The following is a 22,950-nucleotide window of genomic DNA, read 5'->3' as shown; positions in this document are numbered from 1 at the left end:
CAAGGGGAATTAGTAAATCAAGAATGCACAAAGTCCAAATGGCAGGATATGAGGAATGTTTATTAAAGATTGAATGTTAAATAATCCAATCTACACAAGCAGGTAAAAACATTAATAAGCAAGTCTTGATCCTAACGGTAATTTAAAGAAAGGGGCCTAAACACATGAATTAGAATTTTGTCTCCTAACACTCTACATCATTCCTTAGCTTCACCCTACATCCTTTCAGTCCGAAGTCTCAAAACTAACTCTCTCTCTAAAAGAACTAACGTACCAGAATTAATTTTCTCTATGAATTACCTAAGGTAAAGTTGTCACTTAGGGCTAATCAAATAATTAAGTTATCAGTGTCATCCCTTTGATGTGAAGAAGTCAAAGTGGTTTTGTTTACCCTAACTAACACCTATTAGTGCCCACTGCCATGAGCAGTGTTACTGAAAATAGAGATTAACAATTACTGTGAAATCACTAAATATTCTAGGGGATTAAGAAGTAAACAACAGCTTGGAGAACCTTTGGAAATAAATAATAAGGAATACTTTAGATGTCAATAAGGAATTGCTAAGTATGGGAACATATAAGATAAGAATAAAGTAAAATAATGTAGACTATGATAATGTATGCTAAAAGTTATAAAAAGTGAAATGGAAGCCAATTCACTGGTGATATATCAATGATTCCATAAAAAAATTACATTCCTTTTGAAATTAGTGAACTTCAATCCCGATCAAGAGTAACTCAATTGCATTGCAATTTGATGTTGGGATCGAAATCCAAAATAACTATAATTAATAAACTTATAACAAGACTACAGATAAACTAATCACCAAACTTTCTTTTTTTTTTTTTTTTAATTTTGGAGACTTCTTTACATTAAAATGCACTTGTCCATTCGAACAAGTGGCCAGCAATATTAACTTTCATTATTTTTTTTTTAACTGGTTCCGGGAAATCGGACAAGCGTTAATGTCGAGCCCTGCCATTATAAACTCATTAAAACCCATGCACTGTGACTTGTTCACACTGTACCTTTCCCTTGGACTGGTTTTGGACAACTTCCCCACACAGTGACCGACACACAAGAGCCAGGATGTAGGCGGGCTGGATGCGTGGGCTGTGACTACAGGAGTAGCGCATCTTCTTCCACCACATGGCTGTCCCCCCAGGCTTTGCCAACACATTACTCTGATCTGGAACAAATTGTGTAAAATGTCCACCGAGATAAACTAGAAAGCTCATCAAAAATGCCACTGAACAGCTTAACGAGACATTTTCCTCAACAAAGCTTTTAAACACTTTTTAACTAGTTGTGTGAATTACCTGTTAATGAGACCAGAACTTTGAGAACTCTATGAAGATTGGGAATCATTTCAAGAGTCCTATCCTCCTCTGACAACCAATATAGTACCAGCAAGTCCTAATACAATAAATGTTTGAGTAAAAATGTTATAATAAAAGGTCCTCATATGGGCAAAAAACATGCATTTGAAAGATATTATAGTTGTTACTCATTGAACATACGTTAGAAAATAATTATTCAAGAGACTCACTAGTAAAAGATTAGGAGATATATTGCAGCTCTGTATCACAGTGGAAAGAGAGTCTGAAGAGCCATCCGGATTTGTGCATTGAGAGAATATGAATCTGCCTGCAAGCATTTCAGTTGACATACATGTACATGTACCAATTCGTTCAAATCTGGTTTATAGTTCTGCAATGTCCATGTCAATTAATAATACCAGGGTATGAGAAAGATGACAAAAAATCAATTCATACCAAGTCCCACTCTCTTCTCTTGTGTGATGCTGTCTGACACATTTATTGACCGGTGTTTTGAAGGCTCATTTTCAGATAAATTTGGCTGGAATTGGAAACAGCTCAGAAAGTCACTAGGATGAAATATCTCAGTGATGTCAAATCGTACTTTCTTGGCAACTGGATCAGAGTCAGTCTGAAGCTTGTCAGAACTCAATTGATTCATGATATGTGTACTCTCTGGGTTTGAGATGTGCAATCTCTCCACCAGAATCTAAAAGTCAACGCAATTTACATAATCTTTAAAGGTTTGAGGCAAATGATACAGTAAAAGTATGATGAAATTTTAATAAAATGAACCCTTTTACACAACCCTATGTTTAAAATAGATTTAAATTGATGAAGTTTTATGGAACATGGCTCTGAAAGAGCATGAACATGCATATTTGTGAATGCAACACCTCAGCTATATTAGTGGATTGCTCCGATGCCTGTTTGCCATACTGTGTGATCTTGTCGTACATTTGTAAGAGATCGGAATGAGTCTGACAAAACCGCACCAACAGCTTGCTATTGATGTCTTGGCTGTCTTGTCCTACAGCAGCACGAAAAAAAAAATCCTCACAAAATCATGGTCAACAGGACTACATGTAGAAAACTATCACCAAATATCTGAAAAACCTTAATTATAATGATTATAAATGGTAATAAAGAGAATACACTCTCAAAGGTAATTTATAAACTATTCCAAGTTCTTTGTTACATATTTTTGATAAATTATATAATCTGCGTTTACCGACCTCTGTTTGTTATGTGTGAGGAACAGGACCTCAGGACCTCTTGCATGAACTGTGAGGACACATACTTTGTGGCAAGAACTCTCTCCACCCCCTGCAATGTATTAGTAGTACATAATACCTTTATCTTGGGAGAACTTACGTTTTATTCTCAATCAATAAATGCCAACACCATCACGACTTGAAGCACTTGCCTGTTGAGTGACGTGGGAGATCCTTGTATCCTGAAGAAGCTGTATAACAGACGACTGCAGCTCAGCTGGATAAAGATCAAACATCAAATATATAGAACACTTGTACACCTACAGTAATGTTGAATACTTAAAACAATCAATGCAATACCAATGTTTCAAAATAATGTAATAAATGTCCTAAATACATGTATCAATGCTCAGCAGCCATGCATCATTTTTTCACTCTTCAATTTTTAAATTCAACATCTGCCCTACCTGTCTCCTCCTTACTGTCCTTCAGAAGCTGCTTCAGTTTCTTCAGCAGATGGAGGTCTCTGGCTCTCTTACTGTTCTTGTCACTGGTCAAATATCATATTGACAAATTATATGTTTGTTTTACTGACTCTACCTGAAATGTTTACTCGGTAACATGTTACTATTATTACCTGAGAGCTAGATGGAATGGAATATCAACTGACTTGACCACGCCTGATGGCTCAATGAGAGCACACTGGAACACCTTGCCCTTGACCCCTTTACACGTCACATTATTCAATCCCATCATTCCATAGCCAGGACTGATCAGCCGACAGTGTTTGGGGACATTGAACGCCGCCACTCTAGGACCACTGGCAGCAGTCCACGCCTACAAAAAAGCAGTGGAGAGGGTCTACACATCATGAGTCAACCTTGTTGGACTGCATCTCTTATGTGATAAATCACTGTCAGGACGTTTGAGTGACTATACTCTGTCCTGAGTTTTTGCTTCCAAAACTTTTTGCTTGATATTTCAATAATCAAAAATACCTAAGTTCAAACTAAGTTCATTCACTGATATGAAAAATGTCCAGATGATCTGTTTTGAAACGCCCCCTCTACCGCTTCAGGTTTCAATACACATCAACAAATTGAAAGTCTACGGGGATTTTGCATTGCATCAGCCATTAATAAGTCCGGATGATAACGTTGAAAAATTGCATGAGGTATTCCGAGTACTTCCGAATGGACAAAAGATGTAAACATTTCCCATTATTTAGAAATTTGTTTTCATTCCTGGGAACTTTTATGAGTAAAAAATGATAATTGTTCAATGAAGATATCTTGGATATATTCCCTTTTATGGATTTCAACTGTATTACTTTCATAGGTATGTTCAAAAATCATCAAAAAGTTATAGAAGCAATAACTTGGGACAGACTATAGTGCAACTACTAACCAAAAAGAGCAAGACTAGTGCAGATAAGCTATAGAGCCGTTTTTAAGTAGAAAATAACAAATTGCTTTTTTCTCATAATATTTGAGCACTGATGAATACTTCTGATTCATATGCACGCTTAACTTCACCAAAATTAGCATACATTTTAAACAATTTAAGATTTTTAGATGCCAATAGATAATCTAAATCCTGAAAAATCATACCGAGCCTATTTGAATTGTGTCTATCTAAATAATAGGGAGGAAACATTAAAATCGACATTAATCTGTTGGTTGATCAATTGGCGTGTTTGTTGAATTATACTTTATGCGTTATCTTATGTCTGGAAAAATCAAATAAAGCTTTGAAGTTGCTTATTAGCATTGTGATCAAACAAGCATTCTTGACCATACAAAGTCGATGGAAAGCAATTAAAATGTGTCAGGGCTTTACAGTAAGCACATCTGACAAACGTCTACCTGGATAGAACCAACGTGACTATTTGAAATGATTTATTCCATCCGTAGGTTCAACATGGGTCACGCATGGCTCTCACTTGCTATAGGAAAAACCTTCAAATTTTTTACATTTTTCCTTTTTTAAGTACCAGCCTAATGTTGTACAAACTTCTTATTTTCACTGGAGTTTTCTAAATGTATTATGTGTCTTTTATCTTTTCCATAAGTTTTTACAAGGTTAGGCTGACAATAAACGATGGCTTTGAAATGAATGCTTGTCCTCGTTTTACTTTATAAAATCACGAATGTCGGCTGACCCCTTCTATGTTGCTATAAATATACACAAAATTCAGTGCTAAAACTTGATGATTCTTATGGTTTAAATATCAATAGATGATGCGAGATAAAAAAAATATGATTAATTTGAATCTTTATTTTTACCACTTTTTACTGGGACCCATAAGTGCACTCATTCTTTATGATAAAAAGAGATATGCAGAAGTTACCTCTAAGATTCCCCTTCTTGGTGCATATATGATTAAGAACTGAGCGATTCTCTCTTTACTGCCATCTTCCCCTCCATGGTGAACATATTCTTTTACCTGCACCCATCCTAACTGAGCATCACGGTAGCCTATAAATAGAACCAGGTCTTCAGATTAGCAGCTGTCTTGTATACCATATTGTAAGGTAGCAAGGGACAGTTTCGAATAAAGTACCCGTCAATATTTTTGTAAAATTGAGAGTTGCTGTACTTGAAGGCTTATGAGTGTTGCTAAAATTCATGAAATGATTTTTAATGATTATCATTAGTTAGAGGGATGTCTGTTGTTGAAATTGATATGCAATATGTAGGCCCCTTATGTTAGGTACATAAGAATCAGAAGTAAAATGCGAAACCTGCGGCTATGACTGTTGTGCTGACTTTACACAGTGAAATTGCAAGTTACAGACGGGAGGTAAAATAACACGAAAAGTAGGTGGATGGGACACTGTAAACTATACACCGGTAAGTTTCTGACATGTGATAGTGCAACATGCACGCGGTACAGAAGGTCAACCCTCTGCAGGGAATTAGCTGGGGGAGGTCTAAAAAGCTGAAAAATCATGAAAAATTAGCAAAATATGAAAGGGTCAAAATCTCGTAAAAACCAGTATGTAGAGAATTTTACAGGTTTTGACTAATAATTTTCTTCAGAAATTGGTGATTGGCCTTATAAAGAGTGAATTAAAGGTATTTGTGCTGAATGGGAACTGAGGAAATTCTAGTTACAGAGTTCCGAAGACATGCATCCCTTGGCTACAATGAATTGAATCAAAAAAACTGTCCCCTGCCACCTTCAAGACTACATGGTATTTTCATATTTCTCCTTTAACTGTAATTTTGAGTGGATTTTGTACCATAAGTAATACATTTTGTGAAAATGGATGATTTTCTTGGCTATAGATGTTATTACATGATTTATTAGCTAAAATATTCAAGGGGAGTAACTCCCTCTTAAATGTGTAGAATGACCACCACTAGAGTAAATTGGCTAAGAGAGTAGGTATTTCCTATCCTGATGACAATTAATAGGCTTAAGTTAATTACTGAGATAAGAATAAATACTTTAAAACAGTTTTAATCAATTAAATCATTAAATTTATGAATTTGCAGCCATTTTGCTGTCTGATTTTATGAAATAACATTAAGCAACCTGACTTATATCCCCCAATTTTTTTTAAAACAGCATATTTTTATTTCAAATGAACTTTACATGTAGACAAATGCAGTTATCAAAGTGTACAATATGTCAAAAAACTCAAGTTTTTGCTCCTTCCTTTCAAAAAATGGTATTTTAGATGTATTTACAGAATTGAAAAAGCGACTCCCTCTTTCCAATGGACTCCATTACCATTACATGTAGGATAAGTAAATGTACATTTGACCTTGAAATAACATCTGCTATGATAATTACTCTTGAAATGAATAAAAAACAACATATTTTTACCCTTTTATTGTATATATGCATCAAAAATGTAGAAAAACATGCAAAATTTGAACATTTTTCATGGAATTCTCATCCGTCCCCAGGTACCCGGGTGTGTTTGAATTTCATTTTAATTAAACGCACACATCACACTTGTAGGTCTTACTAATTTAGCAAGGTTAAAAGGAGACTAGAAACCAGAATATGTAAGATATCCACTAAATATGATTATAGGCTTAGTTTTTCATGAAAACAAGAAATCACATGTAGGGCGACATGACTTTTTGTGAATAAAAATGCTACAAATCATCCATTTACCAAAAAAGATCAATTTTAAATATCAGTGATGGTTGTTTTCAAATATGTGTAAGAAATGCACTCAAGGAAACTGCCAAAAGTTTCATAATATTAGGTTAAAGTGTTCAAACTAATCCGTCTTGTGAAAATCAAAAAATAGGGGGAGGGTATACATGTAGAGGGATTTCTAAGTGATGTGATGCTTTTATCATGATAATATCAAGCAAATGTATGTAGTATTGAATACGGTTTCTTATTTAAGGGTGTTGAACAACAGTTGACCTCTAAAAGATTAGGTACAGATGCTTTATTTATGGAGAGCCCTATGAATCTGTGTTGAATAGAGGAAAGTGGAAATGGTGGGTTCACTTAAATGGCCATATTTTTCTTAAACCTCAATGGAATTGTCAAAATGTGGTGTACTTTTTCTCAGAATAGCATAAGCCTTTTAATTTTAAGACAAGATGACTTTTCAGAGAATGTTAGTGTATGTTAAAGGTAGCAAGGGACAGTTTCGAATAAAGTACCCGTCAATATTTTTGTAAAATTGAGAGTTGCTGTACTTGAAGGCTTATGAGTGTTGCTAAAATTCATGAAATGATTTTTAATGATTATCATTAGTTAGAGGGATGTCTGTTGTTGAAATTGATATGCAATATGTAGGCCCCTTATGTTAGGTACATAAGAATCAGAAGTAAAATGCGAAACCTGCGGCTATGACTGTTGTGCTGACTTTACACAGTGAAATTGCAAGTTACAGACGGGAGGTAAAATAACACGAAAAGTAGGTGGATGGGACACTGTAAACTATACACCGGTAAGTTTCTGACATGTGATAGTGCAACATGCACGCGGTACAGAAGGTCAACCCTCTGCAGGGAATTAGCTGGGGGAGGTCTAAAAAGCTGAAAAATCATGAAAAATTAGCAAAATATGAAAGGGTCAAAATCTCGTAAAAACCAGTATGTAGAGAATTTTACAGGTTTTGACTAATAATTTTCTTCAGAAATTGGTGATTGGCCTTATAAAGAGTGAATTAAAGGTATTTGTGCTGAATGGGAACTGAGGAAATTCTAGTTACAGAGTTCCGAAGACATGCATCCCTTGGCTACAATGAATTGAATCAAAAAAACTGTCCCCTGCCACCTAAGTGATCAACACAAAATATACCTGGTACATTATATTACCAGTATTAAAATCAATATGCATGATGAAATCAATGGCGTTAAAGCAACAAATAAAGCTGTCAGGTGTTAACTTAAAGGTATTTATAGAGGACATGATAAAGAAGAATGTTACAATAAAAATTGGATGAAAATATATCATGACATGGAAAATTTATTTGAATCATGGAAACGTTGAAAACTAACGGTGTTTGGTAAATCATGTATAATTAAAACATTAGCAACGTCAAAACTAGTTTATATTGCATCTATATTGTGTATACCCGATAAAGAATATATCTGTAAGGTCCAAAGACTCTTATTTAATTTTATATAGGACAAATCTGAAAGAATCAAATGAAATACCTTGATAGGCGATATAACTGATAGAGGTTTATCAATTAGCTCTAAAATCAGCGTGGATACCGCAATTGTTATCTTCTAAGGGAACTCTACTTGAAATCTTTGAGCGTTTTATGGAAAAAGCTAATTCAAATCACAATTACATCTTACAATTTTCTGAAACTAATTTAAATGCACTGGATAGAATAGGCAAACTTCAACTTTTCTACAAACAAATTCTAAGCTCATTTAACGAATGTAAACAAAGGTGTAACTTCGATAACATATCACCTAATGATATTTTAAAACAATCCATTTGATTATGAATTAATGACAGCTAGGGTAAAATTAAAATGTTGACATTTGGTACTAAATATTATTAACTTCTTTTTAAACTAATTTTTGGACCTACACTGCAAAATTCAGATTTCCTGAAAGGTAATTTTTAAACTTCAATATCTCTGCAATGCGTTGTCCGATTTTAAAACGGTTTTTAGTTTTGTATTCAGTACAAAAATGTCTATGAAATGTATGTGCTTTTAAATTCCAAAAATCGAAATTTTGGAATCACTTCCGGTGACGGACGACCTGCTCATATTAAAATTTAATAAGTTTAAAACATATTCTGATGGAAAAAAAAGTCTCAAAATTTGCTGATATTCTGATATATACATGTATTTACATGTTTTGTTGTTTTATTAGCTAGTTTGAAAGAACAATCTCAAGTAGCATTGTCCACTGGGGAGTGTTTAGACTTTTTTTTGTGTTGTAAGGACCCTGGTTAACTATTTTTGTCAAATCATATCCACGTACTTATATTTTATACTTATTTAATGCAATACTTTGGTTAAAATATAATTCATCCAATATATGTATATTCATTGTTTGAAATAATTTCGACATAATATATAAGATATCTATGTATTAATCATCAAATTTAGATTTATGTTCTCTAACTTATTCCTGTACTGTTTATGTATTATTTCTTATTACACAAAGATGTATGATAATCATACGCAGCCCTAAAATCGAATTCGCTACTCTCCCACCTTTCCACATCCTGACAGCTGTTCCACGCTCCACATCCACTAGAATGACACGGCCAAAACTGTCTGTGGTGGCTACATAGCTATTGTTAGGTGAGAGGTAGATACTGTCTCCCAGCCTTCTCTTGTCAGGCAATCCAAATCTGTAATAGAAACCACACAATCAGCCTAAAAATCATCAATATGCATAAAAACTAAGAATACATGTACACAGAGTCAGTCTAATGGTATTAGCAATAAAGAACTACATTGTACAATTCTTATTTTTAAATATCAACATGTACCTGGAAAGTCAAATCTTTGATTATTCATAATGAAACCCCAAACAGAGAGAGAAACTTTCATAATATTCATATTTAATACTACAAGAGGCCCATGGGCCACATCGCTCACCTGAGAAACAATAGGTATGATAAAATCAGCTTAATGGAGTCATAATACAAACTATCTGGACAATGTACAATAATACATGTAGATCCTGTATAAATAAAATCCATTTCCCCCCTGGATATTCTTATGTTCATAATCATTAGTCCCTTTTCTAACAGGATGATTTTATTGTCATATCATATGTTGAGTATTGCAGTTCTCAAAAAGATCCTTAATAATAGTTTATATATGGGATATAAACCAACATCAAACTCTGAACCTTCTTGTGAAGCCAAAGAATTGTCCTGGGGCCAAAGTCTTAACAATTATAAAGAATCATCTGGCTGATTAGTTTCTGAGAAGAAGATTTTTAAAGATTTACTCTATATATTCCTTTGTTAAACTTTGACCCCCCATTGTGGCCCCACCGTACCCCTGGGGGTCATGATTTTCACAACTTTGAATCTACACTACCTGAGGATGCTTCCACACAAGTTTCAGCTTTCCTGGCTGATTAGTTTCTGAGAAGAAGATTTTTAAAGATTTACTCTATATATTCCTATGTAAAACTTTGACCCCCCTTTGTGGCCCCACTGTACCCCTGGGGGTCATGAATTTCACAACTTTGAATCTACACTACCTGAGGATGCTTCCACACAAGTTTCAGCTTTCCTGGCTGATTAGTTTCTGAGAAGAAGATTTTTGAAGATTTACTTTATATATTCCTATGTAAAACTTTGACCCCCCTTTGTGGCCCCACTGTACCCCTGGGGGTCATGAATTTCACAACTTTGAATCTACACTACCTGAGGATGCTTCCACACAAGTTTCAGCTTTCCTGGCTTTATGGTTCTTGAGAAGAAGATTTTTGAAAATTTCTCAAAATTTTTCATTAATTTCTAATTATCTCCCCTTGAAAACGGGTGTGACCCTTAATTTTCACAACTTTGAATCCCCTTTGCCTAAGGATGATTTGTGCCAAGTTTGGTTGAAATTGGCCCAGTAGTTCTTGAGAAGATGTTGAAAATGTGAAAAGTTCACGGACAGATGGACGGACAGATGGACGACAGACAAAATGTGATCAGAATGGCTCACTTGAGCTTTCAGCTCAGGTGAGCTAAAAATGAAAGCAACCCTGTTAGTGGTTCATGATAATTGAACTGTTTCATGTACTGTGGTTTCATTAATATTCAAGGGTATCAATTTTCGTGGATAAAGTGGAAATCACAGTTTCAAAAATATGTAAATTTGTGGCCAATGACCCAATCAATACAAAATATTAGTAGAAAGTGCAGTTCAATGAATTTTTAATTTCAAGGATAAACTTAACAACGAAATCAACGAAAATTGGTATTCAACGAATATTGATGAAACCACAATAACCTCCAATAAACTAATCCAGTGTAATTTTTGATACATTCATTTTTACCTCATTGGTATAGGAGTAGCTGGCTCTATCTTAGGCCTCTGCTTCTCTTCTTCCTTGTGTTTGCTACCAAATCCTAGCCACCCACTGAAAAGGAAGAACAAAGGTAAAGGTAAACTTCAAAAGTTTACTGACTGACATTACATCTGCACATTTTCAAAACCGTTCTTGTATTTAAACTAAAAAATAATTGACTGACCTTGCAGCTGACATGATGGCTGACTTCAGTTTGTGTGCCACTGCATAAGCTACATCAGACAGAATTGGCTGGCTGCTGCCCTAAAAACATCACCACATATATACCGGTGTCGTATAATATTTTGATACCACGAAATATTGAACCCGGGTTCAATAATTTATGCAATATTATGAACCCGGGTTCAATATATTGCTGTGAAATATTGAACCCCCCATAAAACATTGAACCCTGGTTCAAAATATTATTGCTGTAATATTTTGAAACCCCCTCTAATTTCAGTGCTATTGGAAAGGGTGCTCAAAATATTATGGCCGCGATACATTGAACCCCCCTCCTTTTTCCAATTCCCAACCCGCTACCTATTTCAAATTCCTATTGGAGAGGGGGTTCAAAATATAATGGCCCATTAGACTGAATGGAAATTTTTTCCTATTTTCAATTCCCTTTGGAGAGGGGGTTCAAAATATCATGGCAACAATATATTGAACCCCCTTCCTATTTTCAATTCCCTGTGGAGAGGGGGTTCAAAATATTATGACTGCGATATTTTTATGGGGTGGGGTGGGGGCAATTCCAAACAAACAATAATTCTATTTTAGCCTTATGGTTACAAAACATTGAATCTCCCTCTAATTTGAAATTATTTGAATATATTATGTTTATAGGGGCAATTCCAAACAAACAATAATTTATTTAAGCCTTATGGTTACAAAACATTGAATCTTCCTCTTATTTGAATATATTATGTTTATATCTTAAACACTATAACTTCAAATACAACAAACTAAATAACAAACAGACAGATTCATCATTAATCATCAATCACAAAAAATACAATGTGTCACGGTGTCCTTCTGGAAAATACCAAGGCAGGCATGGTGGCACCATGATAGGTTGTTCAAAATATTGCGACCATAATATTTTGAACAACCTCTCCAAAGGGAATTAGGATGGGGGGGGGGGGGGGGGGTCAAAATATCGCAGCCATAATATTTTAAACCCGGGCTCAATATTTTATGGGGGCGGGGGGTTAATATATCGCAGCGATATTTTGAACCCGGGTTCAATATATCGCAGGGTTCAAAATATTATATGACACCAGTCATCATAAATGATCTGTTTGTGTTATATCATACCAAATACGTGTATATTTCATTATTCAATCTCAGATCCTCTTGGCTCATACTGAAATCTTGCTTTCAACATTTGTAGTCCTTTTATATGTATTTTTACTAAGGCTGTAAGACGAAACATAGGCCAATGTTTTTTCATTACCTCAACAGCATAGAAGAATCCTACATAGGGCCCCACCCCTGAGGTAATAAAGAGCCCCGCAGCTGGTGGGGTGGGTCTGATATTGGCTGAGGGTCCCCCTAACATGGCTGCTGTCCGCATGTGGTCAAATGGATTGGGAGTGTTTACTCCTGATATTTCCAAAAATGAAAAAAATGACAATTGCATAAATTACTCAAACAGTATCTAAATCAATAAATACATTTACGTGTAAATTGTCACACTATTTTACATGTAACTGCCAACAAAAACTGTCCACTTATTTTGTAGGAATCATAACTTGAGTGTCAGCTGACAGTTAAAACTAAAAAAACATACCACAACTACATAAGTCCAGTACTTTCTCCTGCTCCTGTATGGCCCACTTTTTGTAGGCCAGTGGCGGGGGCTGGAGTGTGGACTCAGAACCACTGGCTGCAGCTGTTATAAGATCACTCATGTACAAATCACATAACTATTACATTTAACAGAAACAATGTACACATTAAACCCTAAAAAACATTCTGAAGAGGTTTACATTTTTAGAATTTAAACTACTGTACAAAATCATGAGATTTAGGTTGGATGCAAGTTTCCAAAGCAAAGGTCATACAAATATTATTTTTTTCCCCAAACATTTATTCAATCATATAATATGTAACAAAACAGAAGGCAGTGCGCCTGCGCAGAGGCTTAGTGCAACATACATTTCGGAACTCTATTTTTTGAAACACAATTTAGCACGAAAAAAAATTTCATTTTAAAGTATTTTCCGCATATGAAATGTTACTTAAGCTAAGTATGTCATTGATACAGCTAAGATAGACGTAAAAATAACAGGTTGTTACATCAAAATTATATAAATATCATACATATACAGTAAAACACGGTTATAGCAAACACGCTTATAATAAATTGACGCTTACAGCGAAGTGATTTTCATTCCCCGTGACTTTATCTTATGTTGTAAACTTGACGGATATAACGAATTACGCTTATAACGAAGTACAATTGCCTATCCCTGGGACTTTGTTATAAGCGTGTTTTACTGTATTTAGATTTGCACATAGGTTTTTAGCAGGTTTATGTAACAGTATATTTCTCTGTTTCTCTCTCTTTAAATGTCCAGAGCATCCCCCTACCAGTTTAATAATCTAAAGATTAATTAATCTGAAAATTGAAAAGCAACTTTGTACTTTTATTATGCATTACATTCTGTAAGTTTATTTTAGCTGCATATTTTCTAAGGGGACTTTTTAGAGTTATATATTCATATAGATAATTTTTTCAAATATAAGACTCTTTTTCATTTCATTAACTGGTTTGAATCCATTTGAATTGAATAAATCACTCATGTACTTAAAAGCACTTTTAATTTAATTTGGAAGGAACACTGTTTTTTCTTTATACGTTATATTTCTAATGAACCATATATTCTGAAACTGGATATTTTCTCAATCAATGTTTTCACACTCATTAAAATCTTTATAAAAATTTGGCAGGTATTTGATATTCAAGTCTTGTGTGTTTGTAATATGAGTGTTTAATAGATAAGAGATATCGACATTATACCTTTCTATACAAGCGTTCAAGGGTTGATTTAATTAAATCATTGTAAGACTGAATAAGTTTTGAAACCCATGATGCTTTTAAAGCTTTGACTTTAGTTTCAAAATCAGTGATACCAATCCCTCCATCTGATATATGTCTTATTAGAGTTTTACGCTTTATTCTTTCTCTGTTCCCCCATAGACACGAGAAAATAATTTTGTTTGAATATAGTTTGATCAGGGTTTTCAAGTATTGTTGTGACATAAAAAAATTTAGAAACAATTAAAGAAATACTTATCTGACATTTTCTGAAAAGTGTTAGCTTTCTTGTTCGCCAAGTGTCCAATATTTTTTCGAGCTCTCTCAGCTTATATAGCCAGCATTTTTTATTACACTCTGTTTTAGTATGCTTTATATAAATACCAACACATTTTACTGTATTTATGTTTATTTTGATATAAATTTGGGATATAGCTTCATATAGAAATTTGCGAATATTTTTCCAAAACACATTATAAAATTCAACAGGTGACTTATTATTTTTCATTCCAGGATGAATTTTTTTCTCCCTCATCAATCCATTTGGCCCTTGACCTTATTTGTGCTCCTTTTGATTTAATTTCATATAATGCATCTAATTCATTCTCTAATTCTTTTTTCCGTATCAACTCAGAGCATGGTACTGTAAAAGTTGTTATTTACACTGGTGGTAAATTACGCATTTTCTAGAGTCAAATAATACGCGTGGGTATTAATATGCAGATGCATGATTCACTACACACAAGTTTTAATTTTTTTACTATACGTGCAGGGGTATTTTATGCGGTTTTAAACTTACAGTGTAACTTAGAATAGTGTTTATTTTCCCCACACGTACATATATGTAAATAATCACTTTACAGTAAACCATTCCCGTGTGAAAGAGTAGCCATAATGCAGTTGTATATTTTTCTTTGTTATTCCAGAACATATTTACCTCTTGCCACTTGGTTTCTACAAGCTCGCAGAGATTGAAACAAGCTGAATCCATCAATAGTTACCAAAGCTCTCTTAAACAGAATAAGCAACTCTTCGTGCTAAGGGAAATAAAATAAATCATTCTCAGAATCAAAATATTCATTTAAACATATTCAACATAATTTTATTATATTTGGACTTTTCATGTATAGATTCAGTATTTACAATGTAATATTACCTGTTCATTGTCACCGAGGAATCGTGGAGGTTCATATGTTCTGCACTTTAACCTTTGAACTGGTTCACTGTGTAAAAGCTGTGACAATAACAGTGTTCCCGTCTAAAGAAAAAAAGGTAAGAATTAATCCAGAAATATTTACATTTTCCAATGTCTTTGTCTGTGATGACACTTTAAATCAAATTTTTCACATATATACATTTCATCAATGCAAATGACCCACTGTTGGGGCCCAAGTGGGGTTTTCATAATTACTTGAAACAAAAATAATGAAAAAATGTCAATAATTTAATATTTAATTGTATAATTGCTGAAAATTATAAACATGTATTAGAAATAAGGAATCATTCTTTGAATATTATGAGATGATCAAATCTGATCAGAGTGTGATCAAATCTATTATAAAGCCCATTATGCTTCATTGGATTTGATCATGCCCCGACGATAAAATGAAAACCTAATAATACTCAAAGAATGATTCCTCATTCCTAAATAAAATTACAACAATGAGAGAGCCATATACATGTAAATGATAGACTTTTCAGTCATTTAGGGTACTTGCCTCTGTGTAGAATCGGATATAGCCAGAAGAGAACCCAACAATAACACAGGTCCAATCTGGCCCTCCTTGCATACTCCTGAAACATCCAAATCAAAATTACAGTTATGATTAGAGTGGGATGATAATGACATCTAGCAGATCCTTAATATTATCCTCTAAGGAATTAGGGATGTCTAAAATTCAGATATTTTTCAATGTTACAATTTGATACCTTTTTTGTGAAGCCAGAGGAAGACACATTATTGCTGTAATCTGTTCCCTATAAAAATAAGAGCATAAAAATGTGATTAATTGCACCCATTTTGAAATAATTCTTTTAGTATGGTCAAAATTTTGTACATTTGTTATAATTAATCATAATATAATAATTAAAAAAAACATTTTGATTTATAAAACATCAGAAATTGAGCATCTTAACAACAGTTAAATATCCAAATGTATCATATGATACATATATATTATATATATTAACTGAAAGAATATACTGGTATGACAGGGAACAAATGTATTCACAGTCAAATCGCAGGAGAAAACTTTACCCTTCTTCTTGTTGTAAACTTCCTTCCCAGACTATTTTGTATTTAGTATCCATGCCTGAGCTTACTCCTCCACTATTGAACTTCTCTGTTACAAAATTGTATAATGTGTAAGCAATTCATGTAGGCCTAATAAATAAGCATTCAGATATTGGCATCTTAGATTATGAGAAAATAATTTGACAAAGCGTATGCTCAATAGCTACTAAAGGAGGCTGGGTGGTCAACGAATTAACCATCAGATCTTCCTTAAATTTTTAGATATGAATTGTGATCTATTAAGATCTATCATTTAAAAAAGAAAAAATCCATATATTTGGATATAAATTTTTCCCCACATCTTTTTATGAAGCTCTTCTTCTTCTTATGAGATTAATACAGTCTATAAAATGGCCACAACCATCCAGCCCTCTTAAATATTCTTTTTTTTTTGGCTCAGAAATGAGTCTGATATTTTATTCAGACAAGGCTGGTCAATATTGTAATAGGAAAGAAGAAATGATCATATAAAGACATTGAAAACATATGGCTGGATTGGGAATCAAACCTGGGACCATTGCAACTCTAGTCAGGAGCTCTACCACTGAGCTACCCAGGCTGATATCCATGGTCCATATAGCCCTAACTACTACAATATAGGGTATCGATGTAACTTGAATCTAAAAAATATCCTTAACCAAAACTTACATCTTTGTTTATTATGTTAGCAGAAATTCATAACAAATTATGATTTGTTGATTACATTTAAATTTATCTCCCATTTGAGGTATTACATCCTAAACAGGCTATTAAATGATTTATATCCCATTTGAGAGATTGGTCCCATTAACCTGATGATATAGCATGTACAGATCACTCAAACTAGTAAATTATTAACCCAAGAGAACAAATCAATCATATTAACATACGAGAAAGCAGGACACATCTGTCACTGTGAGCTACAGCAACAATGTCATTGGTGGGAGACAGGGAGATCACACACTCCTGCAGCCACTGATGTTTGTCATCAGGTTCACGGCCGTCTGGGATGTCTGGGTCCTCCCCTCCTTCCTCTCCCCATGATCCCCAGTCCTCATCCCAGCCATCGTTTTCTGTACAAAGAATTTGATTATCATTTTATTAGTGCAGCTGATCAGGATACATGGATTACAAATACAACTACTATAATTGATCATCCCCAATCAAAGCAGAGTCTGGCCATGCAATGTTTACCTGAAACTTCATTTGAAACTGGTGGTTCAGACCTCAGCTCGGGAAAAAGGAAGTTTCTTACTGATGTAATGTTATGAAAGTCAGCAAATACGTTAAGTTGACAGGACATTGTGGAAGAACAAATGATTAAACAATCTCTTCTTCTTCATCCCACGTCAGACACGATCATGTTTACATAAAAAGTAGAGAGACTTCCGAATTTATATTCCGAAATACTACTTCCGGTGTAAATATCAAGTTCAACTTGACGTTGGCGCAAATTCCAAATTCTACAAAGTGGAGAGGATCACAAGACGTGTAGAGTTAAGCGAATGAATACTGTAGAAGATTTGGATGTAAATCCCAAGATCAAGACATCTATGAGGAAAGGTTTGGCTATAATTTTTAAGCTTAAATTTAACAAAACATGCATGCAAGAATCCTGCAGTTTTACAATTAACAGCTGATTAACCTGGCCTGTGCAGTGTCATAATGCTGTCTACTATAAAAAATATCTTTCCATTGTATCGCGGGTTCCGTTGTGTCGCGGTATGTTCCAAAAACAGCATTCACGTTTTATCCGCGATTTTCCACAAAGAGTTTGCACCAACTTGCAACCAGGCTTCCAGATTTTATATGCCGCGATACAATGGAACTCTAATTTTAAAGGTAAATAAGACTTGTGATTTAAAGACAGTGCATAAAATAAACAAGGTAAGTTGGAAAATTGATGTTCCTCAGAAAAACTATAGTATAATACAGGCTTTTTGAACAGCACTTAATGACATGTGAAAATGGAATCAAGTTAAGTCGTACCCAACCCGACTCGCACCCAAACAAACTCGTACCCAAATATTTGAGTACGACTTCACTTGTCAACTCGTACCCACGGGAAAAATATATTTATACTAGGAAAATAAAATACAATAGTTTTCATTCATATGTTATGTTTTTTATTTATGTTTTATTTAACTTTAAATTAACTTTGCCTGTTGCCTAATCCATTTGATTACTCAAAAAATATGTTTTAATTATAAAACAATATCTAATATAGTGATTTACTTACCGTTTTCTTGCAGGAAACACACCTCTTTCAAACCATGTTGATCTACCAAAAGTGATGAAAATGTGTGTTTCTTCTTAATTATGAGCAGCATGTTTATTTTGTGCTGACAAACTCATTGGTTGATCGGTTGAACGGAATCACATAAAGCAATTAATTTTAATTTTTATTGATGACAGTTAACCTGCTCATAACCATTCATGATCCGTCCGCATTCAAGTACAGAACTATAGTATACCAGATTTTTATGACAAATTCTTTTAAATTTGTTATACAATTCGCATATTAATGTTATCGATAATATACAAAACATAACAACATACGAATAAAAGCCATTCATTTTATTTTCCTAGTATAAATATATTTTTTCCCCGTGGGTACGAGTTGACTAGTGAAGTCGTACTCAAATATTTGGGTACGAGTTGGTTTGGGTGCGAGTCGGGTTGGGTACGACTTGACTGTAATTCGTGAAAATGACACATGAAATATCTTTTTTAGGGGGGGGGGGAAATAAGTACCACGATAGCATGAGACACTGGCTATTTCTTTTTTTAGTTGGACTGACATCATATGGACAAATTCTGACTCTTTCTTCACAAGACATAGAGAGACTGGCTAAACTGAGCCAGGGGGAAGTGACAGGACTGAAAACTGCTATAGCACAGCAAGTATTGACTCACCCTCTGTTGACAGGTACAAGTATAACTTTTCATTCTTAAATCAAAAGAAGCAGTTTACGAATAGAGGAAAATAAGTACCGGTATTTGATCCATGTGCATATGAATTTGTTATTACAGCTCTTGACCTACAAAGAGGTACAAAAAATTGTCTACAGAATCTGATAATTGGTAAACTTTCTACAGGATGCAAGCAAATTGATGATGCATTAAGAGGTTAGATACAAGTACATATGTATGCTTTCTAGATTGCAATGTGATTTTTAATTTTACCAAAGTAATTATTTATTCTTTCTTCTCTATATATATTTAATTGTGTACAAACAGGCATTTTGTATCTTAAGTTTATAGATATAAAAATGGTCATAGAATAATTATAGCAACAATAGAAGTGTACTGACTCACAATATATGACAATAATTTTTATGTGTACATTAATTAATGAATTACAACTTCCTCTTCCCTGCTTAATGTTTCTCTGCAGGAGGGATATTATCCCAAGGTATCACTGAGATATCTGGGGAGAGTGCCAGTGGGAAGACCCAGTTCTGTCTCCAGCTGTGTCTAACCGTACAGCTTCCTCCAGAGGAAGGGGGTCTGGCAGCAGGTAACACACCAAATGCATAATGACTGTCATAATGTATTTTTAAAGATTACAGTGAAGTTAGTATAATTTCTCACAACAAAATTCTATCAGGCATGCAAAATTTTGCTTCACATTTGAAATATATAGCTATGCATCTTTTGTTGTTGTCTTGGTTTTATTCCTAGTGCCAAATTGAAATATTAACACTGAAACATAAACAGAACTTATTGAGAATTCCTGTATCAAACAGGAGCTGCATACATCTGTACAGAGGATGCCTTTCCCAGTAAACGACTGAGCCAGATGATCAGCTATTTCAGGCAGCGGTCAGAGAAACGCAAACAGATTCCTTTCGGAGACAATATCTTCATTGAGCACGTAGCTGACCTGGTAATAAGTACTATTAATTACTGTACTGTTATTCAAATAAATCACACAAATGTTGAGATTTTTTTCTTTCATTTTTATATTCTTTCAAATAAATGTTAAGTTTGTTTAAGGTTTTTATTTTGATTCCTTGGTTTTAAGGACAGTTTGAACTCGTGCATACATCAGAAGCTGCCCCACCTGCTGTCCAGTGGTAGTGTTAAACTAGTGATTGTGGATTCCGTGGCTGCAGTGTTTCGGTGTGACTACGAGCTAAAGGACATGTACAAACGTTCAAAACACATGGCTTCTTTGGCTGCCAGTCTACATCGAATCAGCTCCAAATACTGTCTACCCATTGTGTGTGTTAATCAGGTAATCAATAATCTTGGTTGAAAAGTTCTTTAATGAAAAACCATTTCAAGGAAATTTTTATGTGAAGATATGCATGTATTCAGTAATACTTAGTAAATGATCCACAATCGTACAGTACAGTAGAGTCTTACTCTAGCTTTGATTATGGTTACTTGATGGTAAAGGATCTAATTATTAGGATAATATGGTTTTCTATACTTGTGTCCTCATACGAGTGTTTAGAATTGTCCGATATCAGTTCATTAGGTCAGGGGCTTGAACCCAGGGTCTTAGAGAGTACCAGTATTCAGAGCCACTGAGACCTGATTTATATTGGCCGAGTCACACACCTGTACACCATTTTTATATAACCCCTCTTTATCAAAATTTGTCCCCAAAACTATGTGTCAGAAAAAAGAAAAGACATGTTCCTAGGAAATGAAAATTGATGTAACAGGGTGTAAATTGTCTCAACTCGGGTTCGAACCCAAGGCCTCTGGCATACCATGTCAGCACTGTAACCACTGAGCTACCAAGACCCCAAAACTTACCTAAGTGACACACCTAGTGACGCACATACCGGTATTTTCATGTCACTTGACTGTATTCACATGATATTTAAAATTAATCATTTTTAAAATTTGCATATTGTTCTCAAATTATGAAGATACTCAATCTGATGGCAAATTACTCTTTTTTGTTGGCAAATTACTCTTTTTTGTATGTGACATTTTGATGCTATTTTAAATAATGTTGCCAACGACTTTGTAACGCTTATTGTGATTGGTTTATGAATTATCTCATATACGAACAAAAAGGTTCATTCTGACATCACAGAACATGACTCTCAGAGTCAATGGGTTGTTTGTCGGATCTCTGCACTTTGTTCTATTGTAAAGATCTGTATTTAAATAAGATTGATACTCAGTTTAATAATCTCATATTCTGAAAATGCATTATTTGTGATAAAAAATATTTTCCTATTAAAATAGTCAGCAGTATGAATATATATTGTCATCTCTTTCATACTGTATAATTGACCAGGAACATTTGTATTAAATGCATGATAAATGGATTGTATTTCTAAGCATAATTAACTGTACACTCTTTACAACAGGTGACAGATTCCATGCAGAGTATAGGCAAGAAAAATATCCCGGCCCTTGGACTGGCCTGGTCCAATCAGATCACCTGTCGACTCAGTCTATCCCGGACTAATCGGGAAGTGGACCTTCCCCGGATCATCCTCAAAGGATCAGTAATTGGGGGATTCCCCACCTCTATCCGGACCTTGGAAGTAGTGTTTGCTCCGAATCTCCCCAACCTTTCACTGATGTATGTAATTGATCAGGAGGGGATCAAGGCCTTAACATAGCAACAACATGTTATATATATATATATTGATGTAATGTATATAATGTTTATGAATTTGTTCCTTTGTATGTTTCTTGGTTTCATGTTTTCAGTCACATAAAAGAACAAAAAAAGATTGCATTCAAATTTATTAAACTTTTGTAGGACTTTAAACTCAACATTTTCCATTTTATCAAAATGATTTGACTGCTGTTTACACTTTCATGAATGACTATTTATGTCATAACAACATTACAGCATCAAATTAAACTAGAGGTACTGTGAGCAAGCTCACAATTGATACCCCCCGCTAAGAAAAAAATCATAACGCGTGTATTTTTGCTATTATAGAAAATATTGGATGAATCTATTTCACTGTCCATTTTCTATAAATAACAACTGCTTTATTTTTGAAAACTGTTAATTTTTAGCTTCTAATATTTCCATTAATACAAGACATGACACAGACAGAATTTAGCTTTTTTGAAACAATGACCTTGAACTTTTTCAATTGACCTTGGGTCAAGGTCATGATACACCCTTTAATGATAAGCAATCTTTGTGTAAAGTAAGAACTTCCAATGTTTCCCCATTAGAAAGATATGGACCGGACACGAATTTTGCATTTTTTCTGCCAGTGACCTTGACCTTGCCCAAATGACCTTGGGTCAAGGTCATGACACACCCTTAGGTCATAAGCAATCTTTGTGTGAAGTAAGAACTTCCAATGTTTCCCCATAAGAAAGATATGGACCGGACACGAATTTTGCACTTTTTCTGCCAGTGACCTTGACCTTGCCCAAATGACCTTGGGTCAAGGTCATGACACACCCTTAGGTCATAAGCAATCTTTGTGTGAAGTAAGAACTTCCAATGTTTCTCCATAAGAAAGATATGGACCGGACACGAATTTTGCACTTTTTCTGCCAGTGACCTTGACCTTGCCCGAATGACCTTGGGTCAAGGTCATGACACACCCTTAGGTCATAAGCAATCTTTGTGTGAAGTAAGAACTTCCAATGTTTCTCCATAAGAAAGATATGGACCGGACACG

The 22,950-nt window shown here is 34.4% G+C and overlaps 2 protein-coding genes across 3 annotated transcripts in view; one reads left to right on the top strand and one right to left on the bottom strand.

The window, feature by feature from the left end:
- Positions 1 to 17,653, bottom strand: part of LOC105333346 (rab3 GTPase-activating protein non-catalytic subunit) — a 29,056-nt gene extending 11,403 nt beyond the window's left edge. For both annotated transcript variants that reach the window (XM_034470242.2, XM_066089044.1), the window contains exons 1-22: positions 17,519 to 17,653; positions 17,215 to 17,397; positions 16,310 to 16,394; positions 15,982 to 16,029; positions 15,771 to 15,846; positions 15,209 to 15,310; positions 14,990 to 15,089; positions 12,802 to 12,903; positions 12,466 to 12,614; positions 11,191 to 11,270; positions 10,995 to 11,078; positions 9,200 to 9,339; positions 4,885 to 5,012; positions 3,172 to 3,371; positions 3,002 to 3,084; positions 2,747 to 2,811; positions 2,556 to 2,646; positions 2,217 to 2,350; positions 1,777 to 2,029; positions 1,551 to 1,648; positions 1,321 to 1,417; positions 1,030 to 1,190 (exon numbers count right to left, since the gene is read on the bottom strand). In XM_034470242.2, the coding sequence (XP_034326133.2) occupies positions 1,030 to 1,190; positions 1,321 to 1,417; positions 1,551 to 1,648; positions 1,777 to 2,029; positions 2,217 to 2,350; positions 2,556 to 2,646; positions 2,747 to 2,811; positions 3,002 to 3,084; positions 3,172 to 3,371; positions 4,885 to 5,012; positions 9,200 to 9,339; positions 10,995 to 11,078; positions 11,191 to 11,270; positions 12,466 to 12,614; positions 12,802 to 12,903; positions 14,990 to 15,089; positions 15,209 to 15,310; positions 15,771 to 15,846; positions 15,982 to 16,029; positions 16,310 to 16,394; positions 17,215 to 17,397; positions 17,519 to 17,627 (2,568 nt within the window). In that variant the 5' untranslated portion in view covers positions 17,628 to 17,653. The remainder of the gene's footprint in view (positions 1 to 1,029; positions 1,191 to 1,320; positions 1,418 to 1,550; positions 1,649 to 1,776; positions 2,030 to 2,216; positions 2,351 to 2,555; positions 2,647 to 2,746; positions 2,812 to 3,001; positions 3,085 to 3,171; positions 3,372 to 4,884; positions 5,013 to 9,199; positions 9,340 to 10,994; positions 11,079 to 11,190; positions 11,271 to 12,465; positions 12,615 to 12,801; positions 12,904 to 14,989; positions 15,090 to 15,208; positions 15,311 to 15,770; positions 15,847 to 15,981; positions 16,030 to 16,309; positions 16,395 to 17,214; positions 17,398 to 17,518) is intronic.
- A 92-nt stretch (positions 17,654 to 17,745) lies between these two features.
- Positions 17,746 to 22,032, top strand: LOC105333345 (DNA repair protein XRCC3). Its single transcript, XM_011436268.4, has 7 exons — positions 17,746 to 17,887; positions 19,116 to 19,253; positions 19,358 to 19,453; positions 19,722 to 19,844; positions 20,074 to 20,213; positions 20,352 to 20,564; positions 21,661 to 22,032. Exons 1-7 carry the CDS (start codon positions 17,830 to 17,832, stop codon positions 21,916 to 21,918), a joined length of 1,026 nt encoding a protein of 341 aa, XP_011434570.1. The 5' UTR covers positions 17,746 to 17,829; the 3' UTR covers positions 21,919 to 22,032.
- Positions 22,033 to 22,950: the final 918 nt, after the last annotated feature.

This window comes from Magallana gigas, chromosome 6 (genome assembly GCF_963853765.1).
Source record: "Magallana gigas chromosome 6, xbMagGiga1.1, whole genome shotgun sequence".
NCBI lineage: Eukaryota > Metazoa > Mollusca > Bivalvia > Ostreida > Ostreidae > Magallana > Magallana gigas.
Note: the sequence above shows the minus strand (reverse complement) of the source record. Positions and strands in the feature narration are given on the sequence as shown.

What these genes read in the sequence shown, in the direction of transcription:
- LOC105333345 (XM_011436268.4), top strand. Translation starts at nt 17,830, where the DNA reads ATGAATACTGTAGAAGATTTGGATGTAAATCCCAAGATCAAGACATCT. An exon ending in GGAAGGGGGTCTGGCAGCAG is followed by an intron (nt 19,845 to 20,073) that starts GTAACACACCAA and finishes TGTATCAAACAG; the next exon opens with GAGCTGCATACATCTGTACA. An exon ending in TTGAGCACGTAGCTGACCTG is followed by an intron (nt 20,214 to 20,351) that starts GTAATAAGTACT and finishes CTTGGTTTTAAG; the next exon opens with GACAGTTTGAACTCGTGCAT.